The sequence below is a fragment of the Lethenteron reissneri genome, chromosome 64, assembly GCF_015708825.2.
Source record: "Lethenteron reissneri isolate LAM-NWPU_2019-01 chromosome 64, ASM1570882v1, whole genome shotgun sequence".
NCBI classification, from domain to species: domain Eukaryota; kingdom Metazoa; phylum Chordata; class Hyperoartia; order Petromyzontiformes; family Petromyzontidae; genus Lethenteron; species Lethenteron reissneri.
In genome coordinates, this window is record NC_083842.1 from 2980310 (window position 1) to 2995757 (window position 15448).

Below are 15448 nucleotides of genomic sequence, written 5' to 3' on the forward strand. Positions count from 1 at the left end.
TCGTGTGCCATGACAACACCTTCACCCAATCTGCTCCACTGCCTGCTCCCCGTTTGCCCCCCTCGGCAGGAGGCAATCCGGCCTGTGGGCTCAGGGGGAGGCGTTCCGTGCCAAGCAGCAGCGTGTGGGCTCGGGCCCCACGGGACGCGAGGGCACGGCGCTGGGCGTGTCGCGGATCTTGGCGCGTGTCGATGACATCAGTCTACGCGACCCGCTCGGCCCCATCTCCCCCTCATCATCGCCATCACTGCACGCCACGCAGATCGAAGACGTGAGTATCACAAACGTTGGGGTCGGGGGTCACGGGGAACTAATGAGATGTGTGCAAGTGCTTGTGTGTGTCTCCGTTTGTGTGTCTGTAGATGGGTATATGTGTTTACATCAGGTCCATGGGAAGCGGTGGCGCAGTTATTAGCACAATACGCTACGAACCCCCATGCCCGGAGTTAGATTACTGCTCATGGTCAACATCCGTGACGAATATCTGAACCGGTCCTGGGCCTCCCCGAGGTCAGCTCTTTGACAAATTAGATTATCCTGGTCTCTTGAGTGCTTGCCTAGTTCAACAAATAATCCTGACTCAGCTTTAAATGAGTATCGAGCATGGTGAGACAATAGTGGTAGCTACAAAACCCTTGTGTGCCTTTTTGGTCATAATAGGTGTTTACCTTAATCGATTCTCTTTAACAGAACTTGCCCCAACAGTCTCTATAAGGCTACACAGGGGATCTTTGGTTTTGTGTGCACATGTGTGTGCATGTGTGTACCTGTGCAGTATGAGGTGCAGGTGGAGGGCATGGGCCGTGGTGGCCCCACACAGGGAGACAAACTCCGCGCTCTTAAAAACCGGCGACACACTCGGCATGCTGCCACCACCGGCCCCACCGCCACCAGCAGCAGCAGCAGCAGCGCTGGCAGTGGCAGCAGCAGCAGCGGCGTCACCACACGGCACTCGGCAGCCTTGCTCACCAGTGGAAACTTGAGGTGGGAGGAGGCCTTTTGTCGGGTGGTTGAGTTGCATATTAACCGTTGGCAGTGATGCACAAATAAGACCTATCGCTCGGTAACATTACCACATGTGCATACATGCATGCATGCAACAACAACATCCGGCATTCACCACGAAGTGGTGGTGATGTCACCACAGCGCTTGTGCCAGGCGAGGTGCACTGAGGCCACGTGAAATGCAGAAGGCTTGCTGGCAGGAAGTCACTGATAGAGACGCAGGTGTTATGGGTAAACTGACTGAGGTGACTGGCAAATGTACCACCTGTGCTCCCTTCTGTGCCAACGACACGCATGCATTCACTCACGCATACACTTGGGCACGGTCAGGCTCACACACCCACGCATGTGTGCGTGATGGGGTGTGTGTGTCGTTGCGCTCCAGGCGGGGAGAGACACGCATGAACACGCGCTCCTCTTCCCAACAGCTGAGGTCCGTTCCACATTGACACAACCATCTCTGTCTGTCAATTTGTGTGTGTTTTTCTATTAATCTGTAAGTCTGTATATCTGTCCATCAATGTATGTGTCGGTGTGATGCATTAAACAAATCGAGTAACTTTGTGAATATTACTTTAATAATGCTCTTTTTCGCTGGCCGTTTGTCGATTTGGGCCTTTGGGCATGTGCTCAGAAACTGTGTTTCAAAGAAAATGCCCTTATAATGTATTTGCAGGCAAATAATTACAACGATTCCCCATATAGCCTTAACAGACTGTAAAAGCAAGTGCTGTTAGCGAGTAGCACCTATGAAGGCTGGCAAGGGGGTGGGTGGCCAGCATCATGCCCGGCCGCCTCCATCTCCCCAGTCCTGTTGTTCACACACCGCACCAGGTACTCGCTTGAGGCTGAGTCGACTTAGGGGAGGTCCAGGACCGATTCAGATAATTGTCACCGGTGTTGGCCATGAGCTGTTATAGAACTCGAGTCACTGGGTTTGTAGCGCAGCACGTTAACCGCTACACTACCGGTCCCCAATAACAACAACAACTACCATTCACCACTAAGTGGTGGTGACATCACCACAGCGCCTGAAGCAGGCGATGTACCACATGAAGTGTCGAAGGCTTGCTGGCAGGTCACGGGACAGACCCAGGTGCCATGGGTTGACTGATGGAGATGACTGTCACATGCACCATTAATCCTCAGACACAGGCCCACATACACATACATGCATTCACTCAATCTGATTAATTATTAAAATAATATTTCACTTGCTTACCATGGAAAGCCTAAATGAGTCTCAAGATTATTTTTCAGCTGACTCTTACTACATTTTCACTGTCGAAATGACAATTGCTGCTTCATAGCTTTATCCAATTAAGTGTGTGGTGGTTATGTGTGGGAGTGGACGCGCTTGCGGGTGGATACGTGTACATCCACTCAACAAATGCACCGCGCCTGCATCCCCCGCAGGACGGCGACGGTGCAGGGCGCTGCCGCCGCTTCCACGTCATCATCGTCACTGTCGCCGTCGTCTCCGGTGAAATCGGCAAAGTCTCCAGCATCGTTGGGCGTCCAGAGCAGTGCCCGTGTCACCCGGCACTCCACCGGGGGAGGGGGCCACTCCGCCCTCAAGAGGTAGCGCTTGCATGATGGTGCCTGATGATTGCCTGATGATTGTATTCATTGGTAGTGTATTCGTGTGTGCGCCGGTGTGAGTCAGTGTGTGTATTTAGTGATGTTAGTGTGTGTGTGAGCTGTTGGGTTAGGGCAATGGTTACAGAAGATGATGTATGCAGTTTTTGTCTTGAAGGCATATTAATTAATGTAGAGGTGCCGGTGTGTCTGTTGTGTGTGTGCGGTCTTGTGTTAGTGGGTGATGATGTGAGTGCATGTTGGTGAGATATACGTGATGGCAGTATTTATGCTTGATGAGACATGGTGTGTGTTATTGTATGTTGGTGCATTTGTTAATGCATGCCTGTGTTTAATTGTTTTTGTGCATGTGTTTGTCTATACGTCTGTGCATGTTTTATGAATGTGGATATGCGCGTGTATGTGTGCCATGGTTTAGTGGTGGGTGTACACCCAAGACCCCATTCCAACCTATGGTGGCCTGGTTTCAGCTGATGAAAGTTGCTAGCGAGAATTTCATCATCGCTTGCGACTGGGGTTGGCATCGTCCCCCACTTCTCCTGATGTCGAGGGTAAATGGGCGAGGTTTAGGACTGTGACTCATGCAGCTGCAATGGCTGCTTTGGGTACGCGGTCCAGACCTCCCCAGAGACCCTGGTTGACAGAGGAGGTGTTCAGGATGGTTGAGAAAAAGCGACAAGCCCACTCTAACTGTCTACAGCATCCCACGTCAGAGAAAGAGGAGGCTTAACGCAGCCTTACCGCAACCTTCGCTCGGAGGTTCGGAGAGCCGTGAGGCGCTGCAAGAGATGGAGTCTGCCTCAGTGGCCCACGATCACAAATCCCTATTTAACTCCATCAAAAAAGTAACCTGCAGCGCCACACCTATTACCATCATTAGGGGAAAAAACGGCGATCCAATCTCCGACCCCCAGGAACAGGTTTGCAGATTTGCTGAGCATTTTTGTGAGGTCCTGGGGGAGGGGAAATCTCTCAGCCAGGAAACCATCGTGGCACAAAGCGGGGATGACCCTGTTGAGGCTGTGGTGCTTCAAATATTGGAAGATGAAGTCACCCCCTGTGAGTGGCTGGCTGAGGTGCCATCTGTTTATGAAGTACTGAAGGCGATCCAGAGTCTGAGACTAGGAAAGGAACCGGGCAGAGATGATCTCCCAAGAGAAATGCTGAGGGAGGGTAGCGTTTGTGCACAGACTGCCCTACATGACATCATAACAACAGTCTGGACCACTGGACGGGTTCTGCAGGATTGGAAGGATGCCCTGGTGGTCCCCCTCTTTAAGAAGGGGGACCACACAGACTGTAACAACTACAGGGGCATCTCACTCCTCAGTGTGCCGGGAAAGGTCCTGGCAAGGATTATTCAACATCGTCTTGCTCGGCACGCTGAGGAGAGGCTTGCGGAGCCCCAATGCGGTTTCAGGAAAGGGTGGTCTTGCACAGATGCCGTATTTTCTGTCCGTCTGCTACAGCAGAGGTGTAGGGAATTCCAACAAGACCTACATCTCTGCTTTATTGACCTGGTCAAGGCCTATGATACCATCAGTAGGCCTGGGCTCTGGGTTGTTCTTCGTGCTTTTGGAGTCCCTGACTCTCTGCTCACGATCATTAAGGACCTTCATGATGGTGAGCGGGCCTGGGTAAAACTACGTGGCCAGGAGTCAGAGCCATTCCCTGTACACCTTGGGGTGCGACAGGGATATCCTCTAGCTCCCACATTATTTAACATCTATTTTAACCATGTAGTTCGTGAAGCCTTCAATAGCTGTACCGGAGGAATTTCCATTTGGTACAGATATAATGGGAGGCTGATCGATGCCCGGGTGCGGTCAAGGGATGCCTCCCTATTGTCAACCATGTTATGTATGCCGATGATTTGGTAATTGCTGCTCATTCAGAGGAGGAGTTAGAGACGCTTCTTCTGAAACTGGAGTGTGCCACTAAGAGGTGGGGCCTTACCATCAGCCCCACCAAAACTAAGCACCTGCCTGGGTATTTTGTACCATCAGACACTCCACCCCCACAACTCCCAATCGGTGATGGGGCAGTTATGGAGAGAGTGGAGAGTTTCCCATACCTGGGCAGTATGCTCATGTCCGGCTCCGGTTTGCAGCGGAGGCCTCACTCCGAATCAGTCGAGCAGCAATATCTTTTCATCGGTTGCGTAACGCTGTGTGGAAGCTGCCTGGTCTGTCGCTCCACACGAAGCGTCAGGTCTTGATAATTGGTTTTTTACCCTTCTATCTGGCAACAAAACTGACACCTTTTTTTACAAGGAGTCATGTTTGCATAGACCACAATACCTGCAGCCATAATGCAAACAAAAAACATAACTCTGATAATATATAAGCCCTGTCCTTGAAGTTGATTGGTCCACACCCGAGACAGCTTTCCTTAGAGCCTAGTCTCACATGGGTTGGACCAGATGACGCCAAAAGGCGCACAACTCAAACACAATGCACCATCAGAGTATGAGAGCTCGGGGTAAGCATTTACACCATTGGAACCTCATTTGCCAGTAAAAAATATGATAATTGGTTTTTACCCCTCTAACTAGCAACAAAACTGCCACATTTTTTACAAGGAGTCATGTTTGCATAGACCACAATATCTGCAGCCATAATGCAAACAAAATCAGAGTTATGTTTTTTGTCAATCAGAGTTATGTTTTTTTTTGCATTATGGCTGCAGGTATTGTGGTCTATGCAAACATGACTCCTTGTAAAAAAGGTGTCAGTTTTGTTGCCAGATAGAAGGGTAAAAAAACAATTATCATATTTTTTACTGGCAAATGAGGTTCCAATGGTGCTTCAGGTCTTCTCGGCCACAGTCATTCCCTCCCTTCTCTATGCTTGCGAAACGTGGACTCCCCTAATGGAGCATCTTCGCCGGTTAGAAACATTTAGGCTGGCCTGCCTATGATCCATCCTGGGTTTAACCAGGCTGGATTGTGTGAGGCGCTCGCAAATCCTTGAAAGATCTGGGAAAAGTCCCATCGGTGAACTCCGGCAGGCAAGGCTGCATTGGCTGAGTCATGTAGCCCGCATGCCCAGCCACCGCATGCCTAAATAGCTTTTGTTCGGCCAGATCGAGGGGGCTAAACGGGCGCAGCACGGGCTAGAGAAGAGATGGAGTGATGTGGTCCAGGAGGACGTGGAGCTGAGTGGACTTGCCGATGACTGGTACCAGCGGTGTCAAGATCGGCCTCAGTGGAGGAGGCTCGTGAAGGACGCTACTGGGCAGTTAAGGCAGCTGCCCTCCAACAACAACGGAGGGCGGAGGAGCGACGCTCACAACAACGAGCGGAGCGCCGGGTGGCTAAAACACAGCAAGTTGGCACAGTAGGGGGCACAGGTGATACATCAGCCAGTCATCTCAGTCATCTCGGTCAGTCGACCCGTGGCACCTGGGTCTGCCCCGTGACCTCCTGCCAGCGGGCGTTCGACACTTCACGTGGCCTCAGGGTGCATATGGCCATGGCACAAGCGTAGTGGTGACATCTTCACCACTTAGTGGTGAATGGCGGTTGTTGTGTTGTTGTTGTATGTGTGCCTTTATGTACGTGTAGAAAACTACATACGCTTCATTTCATTCCCGCTTGATTCTCTTTTTAACCCAATGACTGTTTCCATCATCATCATCAGCAGCTGCATTTATTTTATAACATCTGCATGAACAAACACGCGGTCATTTACTTTGTAAAATAATTTCACTGCATGAACATTCATTCATTGTGTCTCCCCTCTCATCCCTCCCTCCCCCCACCTCCCTCTCAACCTCCTGGCTCCCGCCAAGTTTTGTACTCAACCCGCGACTGAGCGGTTCCCTTGGGAACCTGTCCAACGATCGCGATGTCACCATCACGGTTTCCAATTCGTCAAGAGCCTCGGCCAATCACGTGTCGACGCTGCGCCGCTCGGCCAATCAGTTTAGCTCCACGGATCGTGATGACTGGGGAGTGGGCGGCGTTGGTGGATTTGGTGGCGGCTGCGTCATCTTCTCGCCCGACACCCGTGGGAGAATTTCGGGTGCTGCTGACACCACCCATAATGCACCGGGGGCTGTGGCACTTGCCCCTCGACAGCTCGGCCGCTACTCTTCAGTAAGTCGGCGGAGAGAGTTTGGCCGGCCTGCTCGTTGGTTCATTAGCATTCCAGCCTGTTAACCCACCAGACGTTTAGCCCGCTGGTCAGACCGGTGGAAAAACCCCATCCCAAAACTGGCCATAGCACTGAGTCTCCTAGAAGGTGAGGTCAATTGGTCAGTTGGTCAGTGAAGGTGGGGAGCGAGCATAGACGTGGGAGCGTAAAAGTACAGTACAATAATAGCTATGGCATCATTGTACTCTGCTGTCTACAATGTCGCCCATCAGAATTTGGAAGCAATCAAGGTGGAGCCTTGGTAGTGAGTACTTTGGTGACCAACGACCATCTGTAGTAACAGGTAGTATAGGCTATAAGGCTGGATGCTTGTTACTTCCATCATTTGTTATTTTCACAAAAACCTGGTGAAACCTCTCAACCCCCCATCCTCTCCCAATCCCATAACCACAGTACCTACACAGGTTCTCGTGTGTGTGCGGCCGATTGTATTTGTGTCTAAATGTGCCTGCAGGTGTATGTTTTATGAACCTCTGTGCAGTGATGTATGTGTGCAAACCTTTGAGCACCATGGTGTTTGCATGTGTGCAGTGAGTGATAAAGGCATGCATATGTGTGTAACTCTGTTGTCTTTTTTATGTATGTGTCGACTCAGCCTTAAATGAGTACCTGGTGCAGTGTGTAAACATCAGTACTTGTGAGACAAAGGTGGCCAGGTATGGTGCTGGCCACCCACTCCTTTATGCTGTGCCGCCCTTAAAAGGTCTGTTAAAGGTTATATAGGAGATCTTTGTATAGATATGTGTGTGTTTTAGTATGTGTGTGCAGTTGTACGCGTGTATCAAGCTGTATATGTGGTGTGTGTATATAGTGTTGTGCATATGCACCCAGTTACAGTGCCAATACTAATCCCGCAACTTTGCAAGGGCTCATGCTACTCGACGGCCTCTCTTCCGTTACCTCCTTCACGCTTTTCTCTTGACTCTGCCGCCATGCCGTCTCTTCTCTTCTGCTCCCCCACTCCCTTAACTGCACCCCATGCCGTCCTCCACTACAATTCTCCCCCCACCACCTGACCCCCGACCCACCTGGCGTGTCGGCTGACGCAGCAGAGGCCGGCAACGGAGGAGGGAGCGGTGTGGGAGGCAGCTGCCCCCGGTCAGCCATGCGCCGGTATCCATCCTCTTCTTGGTTCTCTCTCCCTTCTCTCTCTTCTCTTTGCTCTATGACACACTATTTCTGCATCCCCATACCCTACTCACACCCTCCCCTTTATTTCTCCAGGATAAATAAAGATTCTGATTCTGTGTGACCAAATCACCCGGAATGGTGCCCGGTCTCGCTGGATCTGGAAAGCTAAGCTCTGTTGGACCTTGTTAGTACTTGGATGAGTAAGCCACCAGTACTGGCCAGGTATTGTAGCTGTGTGGCCAGGAGGTAGCAGCGCTGAGTATCACACTCATAGTGTAATGCTGGCTTTTCTCCGGTTTCTCCAGTTTCCTCTCGCATGAAGCCAAACTCTCATCACTAATGGAATTGACCAAACATCCTATTGTAGCAGGACCCTCCTGAGAAAGAGTTCTGAGACTCGGTGAGGCTTTCCTGGCATATTTGGTATCAATTCGAATAGTCAAAAAGATTTCCTAAAATTAACGTTGAGGCGATGCTCTTTTGTTTACAGCTCTTGAGCCAGCGGTGGCAATTCCACATTACTATGACGTTGGCAAGTCCCTCCATAGGACAACTGCTGTCAACTTATCCACGCCATGCAACTCATTCTTTGGTTCTTTCGGTTAAGTCACGTCTAAAGATAAAATAATAAATTAAATAATACCATATTACGACGTTTCGATTGCAACACAAGCAATCATCATCAGGCATAAAAGAAATAGCAACAAAAATCTAACTAGAAAACTATAGACAGACATACAAGCAGACAGACATCACAAGGACACACAGAGAGAGAACACATGTCGGCGCAAAGAGAGGGGTCGTTTCTGTGACGGTGCCTTAAATATAGAGAGGGGGCGGGGGCGGAGAGAGGGAGGGGGCAGAGAAAAAATTAGCATATCAATGAGTGGACGGCAACGTGATAATGCAAGTAAGACGACGACGCGGCACGGCAAATCAGGAGAAAGACACTAAAATTAAATAACCTAGTAAAATATCGAAATATAATGTAATGCAACACAGAGAGTCGGTCAACACACAATTAACGCATAGCCCGGTTGATTACGTATTTCAAAGATTGCTAAGTTAGAATTTAAGTGTGAAAATTCCAAAGAGAGGACACAGGCAGAGAGAACAAAGATAAGCTTAAAACTTCCCCGTAGAAGTGGTTCAATCTTAATTTTGGAGCTTTCGTGACTGCAGGAATAATGCTTACCCCGAGCCCTCATTACTCTGATTTTGGAGCTTTCGTGACTGCAGGAATAATTCCTGCAGTCACAAAAGCTCCAAAATTAAGATTGAGCCACTTCTACGGGGAAGTTTTAAGCTTATCGTATTTCTCTCTTTCTGGCTATTTGTTCTCTCTGCCTGTGTCCTCTCTTTGGAATTTTCAAACTTAAATTCTAACTTAGCAATCTTTGAAATACGTAATCAACCGGGCTATGCGTTAATTGTGTGTTGACCGCCTCTCTGTGTTGCATTACATTATATTTCGATATTTTACTAGGTTATTTAATTTTAGTGTCTTTCTCCTGATTTGCCGTGCCGCGTCGTCGTCTTACTTGCATTATCACGTTGCCGTCCACTCATTGATATGCTAATTTTTTCTCTGCCCCCTCCCTCTCTCCGCCCCCGCCCCCTCTCTATATTTAAGGCACCGTCACAGAAACGACCCCTCTCTTTGCGCCGACATGTGTTCTCTCTCTGTGTGTCCTTGTGATGTCTGTCTGCTTGTATGTCTGTCTATAGTTTTCTAGTTAGATTTTTGTTGCTATTTCTTTTATGCCTGATGATGATTGCTTGTGTTGCAATCGAAACGTCGTAATATGCTATGATTTAATTTATTATTTTATCTTTAGACGTGACTTAACCGAAAGAACCAAAGAATAATTCCTGCAGTCACGAAAGCTGCAAAATTAAGCCATGCAACTCATTTTATTGACCCCTCAGGATTTGAACTCGCAGCTTTGTGATTGCGAGCTGCCCACTCTACCGCTGAGCCACCTGACCGGTTATTAATATTGTTCCGACAGCAAAGCTTATCGTTGTTGTTTGTATAAAATCTATTTAGTGCCACCAGAGTTTGCGTTCACAAAAGAAGGGGAAAAACCCTATTATATTTTGGTACTGGCAAAGGAGGCCTCGATGTAGATGCTTACCCTGAGCCCTCATTACTCTGATAGTGCGTTGTCTTTGAACTGTGCACCTTTTGGCGTTATCCGGTCGAACGCTGTATGAGACTAGGCTCTAAGGAAAGCTGTCTCTGGTGTGGACCAATCAGTTTAAAGGACAATGCATAAATTAGAGTGTTTTTTGTTTGCATTCTGACTGCAATAATTGTGGTTAATGTAAACATTACCCCTTGCAAAAGGTTTCAGTTTTGTTGCCAGAAAAAAGGGGAAAAACCCTATCATTAATGGATGTTATGTTTCCCAATTTCCCCCTGCCCCCCCTCCAGTCTCTACAGCCATCACGGAGCCAGTACTAACGACCCCTGAACTCCCAAGATGCTTTGCGGTGGAAGGGGCTACAGTTGGGCCTGGGGTGCATGCGAAGTGACATCATCGCATACTCCGCCATCAACTCTCGTACACGTGTGTGTACCCATGCGTGTACACATACCTAATGTGTGGATATGATACATATCTGTGGACAATACAAGCTTTGTATATGTACATACGTGTTTATACTTACATCTATACACGTGTGCGTGCATACACACCTCTTTGATGTATGTGTATGGTACGTATCGATGTATAGTACATATTTCCCAGTATGTGTACGTACGTATATGTATCTATGTACGTACTAGGGTTGTTAAGATAGTTTTTTTTACTTTACTGGTAATCGCATGAAATAAAATGGTTACCGGTTTGCGGCACATAGAAATGTCTAGAGTTAAGGACACAAAATGTGTTTAGTTTTTTAACCCTTTCCCGTTCTGAGATGTCTGCAAATTGCAGCATGGGTTCTGTTCACCGCTGAACCTCCGAACACGCAAGTGGTTCAACGTTACTTTATTTAGAGAGGCATAGCACCGTTGTTTTTAAAGTCGTGCTCTCCGCAGAGAGAACTGTAGTGACATGACCTCACTGTATTATAGCTGGCGCCAAACTGCCACACCCCCATGATCTTGTGGGATCCTCGATATGACAAAATTATTTTATTATACGTGTATGTCTCGGTAGCAAAACTGATTACATACACCTACGTCATTGGAATGGGAAAGGGTTAATTGAGAAATGAAGGCAGCTTCCACCGGGGTGGTGTAGCAGTCAGCACACTGGTACTTGCAATGCAGAGATCGCCAGTTAAATTCCATCTAGTGGCACGGCCGTTGAAACAACACCCCCCCCCCCCCCCCCCACAATTTATTATGTCCACCCACCAGTGTACATGAGTGCACCACAGTCGATCGGCAGGTTTTGTGTGGTGGGGTAAAGTGTGGGTACGTCCACCTTTTCGAGTACGACTGGTCAGTGAGGAATAGTAGAACAAATACCACCAGAGGTACTTCAAGTGGAGGCCCTTCTGCCAGCAGTGGTGTGAGCGGACACTTGCAGGGCTGCACCTTTACCTCTTAACTGAGAAACAAGCAACGTTCCACGCGGTGACTAATGCCTGCCACCATCCTTTCCATATGTCCGCCGCCCTCTCCTTACGTCAGTCGCACGTGCCAATCAGTTGATTACAAAAATTCTACTGAAATGCATTACGGGTTCTGATATTCGTAACCAGTTACCGATTCCGAAAACTGTTCCCAGTTTACCGGTTACTGTTTGACAACCCTAGCACATACACACACACATGTAGGTCAGGCATATAAATATTCCCCCCCCGGGTATTGAATGAAGGGTTCCGGTTTGATTTAAGAATAGATTATTGTCTCGTTTGTATTGTTTCTCGTTTTGTCTCATTTCATTAACCTGTATGAAAAATTAGCAGATCATTTGCATCGTATTTTTATAATGAATTTTCATGAACTTGAGAATGGATTTTAATTGGTGAATCGTTATGTGCCTAATCTATACTCCTTCGTATATATACACACGTACATACGCTAGCACATAGCTATAATGTATATACATACATTTATACACGTACACATTACATACTAGCATGGCTGAATAATCCCTGCTGTTGTATAAATTATAGGATAGTTCCATTAGTGAGCATCTGTTTGGAGTGACAATACTCGAGGGAGTGAATGCAAAGCCACGTATGTATATGCATAGCTCATACGTGCAGAAACAGCTAGTAGGAGTACTTGGGATAAGTCCAGACACCAATCAATGTTCTCTACTATCAATGCTCCCCACCTACACCAACCCACAATGACTTGCACGGTAAAGTATGGTTAAACAACCCACCGTGGCCCGCACAGCGTGCTGAAGGCACTCTTTAATCAGTGGATTGACACAAGGGCCGTCCGCGTTTATACACATTTACAGTTTGTAAAGTTGAAATGGGTCAAATATGGCGCTATATAAGGTGGGGTTGGGATCGAAGTATAATTGTTTTTTAACGAGCGGGAGTATTCTATGCAAAAAAGCTAATTAAGTGTAGAAGTTTGTGGCCGGTGTTCGTAGGTCTAACGTAGAAGTTTAGGCCCAAAGAACCTGATTCACAAACGACGCGACACATCGACCCTTTTAAATAACGCGCCAAAATTGTATCAACCCTGGTGGGTGGGTTAATGGGCTATCAACCCCCCCCAACCAACATTTGTACGGTGCTTACAAACTTCAAATTGCGATCCACTCTACCACTGAGCCACTCGGCCAGATTCTAATCTTGTGATATATTAAGCAATGTCGACAAACAATTGGTTAAATTATACGTTCAAACTTTGTACTAAAGCATAACTGAGTATCTGAGTGAGCACTGCTCTCAAGATCGCTTCACCTGCAACACAAGACGTTGTAGAGACATCGCATTGACGACAGCAATAAGAACGATAAAGTACCAACCATGAATAAAGCAGCAGTACACAACACGCTTTGCACTACCACAGTCGCGATTACCGTTGATGTTTTAAAGTACACTAACATATATATGTAACACGCATGTACACGAGTTTTCAAGTGCACCCGAAGGCGGAGTGAGCTTTTGACACTGAACTAGCCAATAATGATTATATTTGCGAATTAATGGTTTTTACAAAAACGTGTGTGCAGCATTCAGTGGGAACGTGACGTTTAGCATGTATTGTTGGGATATGCTAATCATGTTTGCGAGAAGCTTTAAAAAAAATCCTTTTTCGTTTAAAATCCGAAACGTCACGACCACGACGGTATTGTCTGACGATCACGTGGGGGCCTGTGCCCACGTGGAGATACGCGTCTGGACGGCGCCGCGAGATTGTGCGTCAAGCCGAACATGGTTATATTTTTATACCCACAAACAGTACCCATATGCAAGTATTTCTTATCCAATTTATAAAATGTAAAAGTAACCACCACAAAGGGCGGGACTGTGCACAATATTAGTATTTTTATATTGTCACCACCGGAGTAACGATTGCGAGATTGTTCCATGTTTAACGTCGATCGACCGGAATATTCACTGTCGAATTGTCCCTGTTGATCATCTGGACGCGTTGAGCCCAATTTTTGTGCAATGTGAATGGGTCTGTTGGGGGCTGAATGTTCTATTACTTTGGCGGGAAGAAAATAAGGGGGGCCTCTTTCCACCGTCCACCTCCCTTTCTACCCTAAGTGTAGGGTGTAGCAACCAATGTGTATTATTAAACCTCTCGAGACTGTATTGTGCTTTTGTTATTGCTGGGTGTTTGTGCATGGGGAGTTGTGGCGCAATGGTAAGTGTACTATGCTTTGAACCTGGTGATGAAAGTTCAATTGACTCATCAATGACGAATATCTGAACAAATCCTGTCCCCAATACTATCGGTATACGTGGGATATTTGTTTCAGGTTCTGTTTCGGTGGATAGAGGGGGCTGAACGAGTCCAGCACGGGCTCGAGAGATGGGCTAATGTGGTATGGGAGGAATAGGAGCTGAGTGGCCTTGGCCTGCGGGTACTAGTGTCTTCACAAACATTTACAAAACCTTTATTAGTTCTGACCGGAATTAATGATACTCTTTTTGGGAAAAAAGAAACAACACAAGCGAGATACTTTACTAAATAAATCTGTTGTATGGAAATGGCAACATTTGCAAGGGTAGTTTCATTTTGATATCTAGTTAAAACATCGTACATGGAATTCGTCATCTCGCCTGGAAGTGAATATAAGGGATCGATTGTTCACAATGTGTTCCATTGTTTGCCACAGTTGCTGTGCAGAATTTCTGAATCAACTGGTGCATTAGAGATCCACATCGCCCATGAAAAGAAGTCCTGATGTGGTTTATAATTAAGCACCTGCCGCTCAGACAGTGCGGAGCAAGTATGTTCGGCCGTCGGATCTTTTATTTGGCTCATTTTTTAGACAAATGTGCTGCCTTATTGGCGCCGTCACTTTTCTTGAGTGATTTTCGATTCCAGGTCCTCTGCTGCTGTCCAGAACCGTTGGCATGTGGTCGAGATCTTCGTAGATGGGTAGCGTCGTGTTTGAGGGTCGTTTTGTATTCTCGCGATGTGGCATTTGTTCTCTTGTTGGACTGTAGGAAGATTTAGTGCGCAAGGCACTCGTGTTTCGCACTTCCGATTAGCACGGCTGGTTACGTACGGTGCAAAAAAGTTCTATATACATGGGCCCAGGGATGCTGTTTGCAGGTGTCTTTGCATCACAACCTCAGCCCAGTACAGGTTTCCCTCGCTTCATGCGATAGATGCTGGGAGAAAAAAGTGCGCATACATCCAGATCGCACGAGACAGCTGCCTGCCGTACTGTATGCACTACTCCAAACACATACCGTACAGGAATTTTTTAGTAGAAATAGGCTGGCTGCTTATACATTGCAATATTGTATAAACCGAACCCCCATAAAGCGAGGGAAGTCTGCCTGTTAGCTTTTGGATATTAATTTTGGACATGGTGTTCGTCTTCATTTCTTTGAGAATAAGTGAGGCCTCTGTCCAACGTCAAACCAATATATCCTGGGTTTGTGTCGGGAATGATCTTAGAAATGCACGTTCATCATCCTGTTAGCTTCTGAGTTGGAAAAATGAAACAATGATACCACAATTTTCACGAGGTTAGGTTTGAGGCACCAGTATTTGGAAATATTGTTCCATCTTCTAAATCAGCGGTGGGGCTCTCTTCTGTTTCTTTGTCACTCCCAGCGCCCCCAACAAAAAATTGTCAGCATAAATTAATTTGTGGCGTGGTGTTGATGGAGGCAAAAACCAGTGTTCATGGCATATTTTTGTTATATATTTGATTATGAAAAGTGATTATCAACAATGTTTTCTGTCACCTAATATTTGGCATTCAAACATTTGGAAAACTTTACAAAACAACGTATATTGAAAATAGGCCATCGTTATCACTTGTTTATTACCTATATTCCTAGGTTGTATAAAAAAGTACATGTAATTAATGATCAGCTTTGCAACTTAGTTTGAAAGTTTTGATGCATTTATTCTACGTGCAACGTGGGGTCACAATAGCTCC

The 15448-nt window shown here is 47.0% G+C and overlaps 1 protein-coding gene across 11 annotated transcripts in view; it reads left to right on the forward strand.

Moving 5' to 3' along the window:
- The window catches only part of LOC133359107 (dual specificity protein phosphatase CDC14AB-like), a 29163-nt gene extending 15528 nt beyond the window's left edge, over positions 1-13635 (forward strand). Inside the window, exons 13-19 of one of the 11 annotated variants that reach the window (XM_061577494.1) lie at positions 70-271; positions 776-984; positions 1391-1438; positions 2422-2586; positions 6397-6703; positions 7811-7874; positions 10330-13635. In XM_061577494.1, the coding sequence (XP_061433478.1) occupies positions 70-271; positions 776-984; positions 1391-1438; positions 2422-2586; positions 6397-6703; positions 7811-7874; positions 10330-10430 (1096 nt within the window). In that variant the 3' untranslated portion in view covers positions 10431-13635. The remainder of the gene's footprint in view (positions 1-69; positions 272-775; positions 985-1390; positions 1439-2421; positions 2587-6396; positions 6704-7810; positions 7875-10329) is intronic. The other 10 variants (XM_061577496.1, XM_061577495.1, XM_061577497.1 and 7 more) reach the window with 10 other exon arrangements.
- Positions 13636-15448: the final 1813 nt, after the last annotated feature.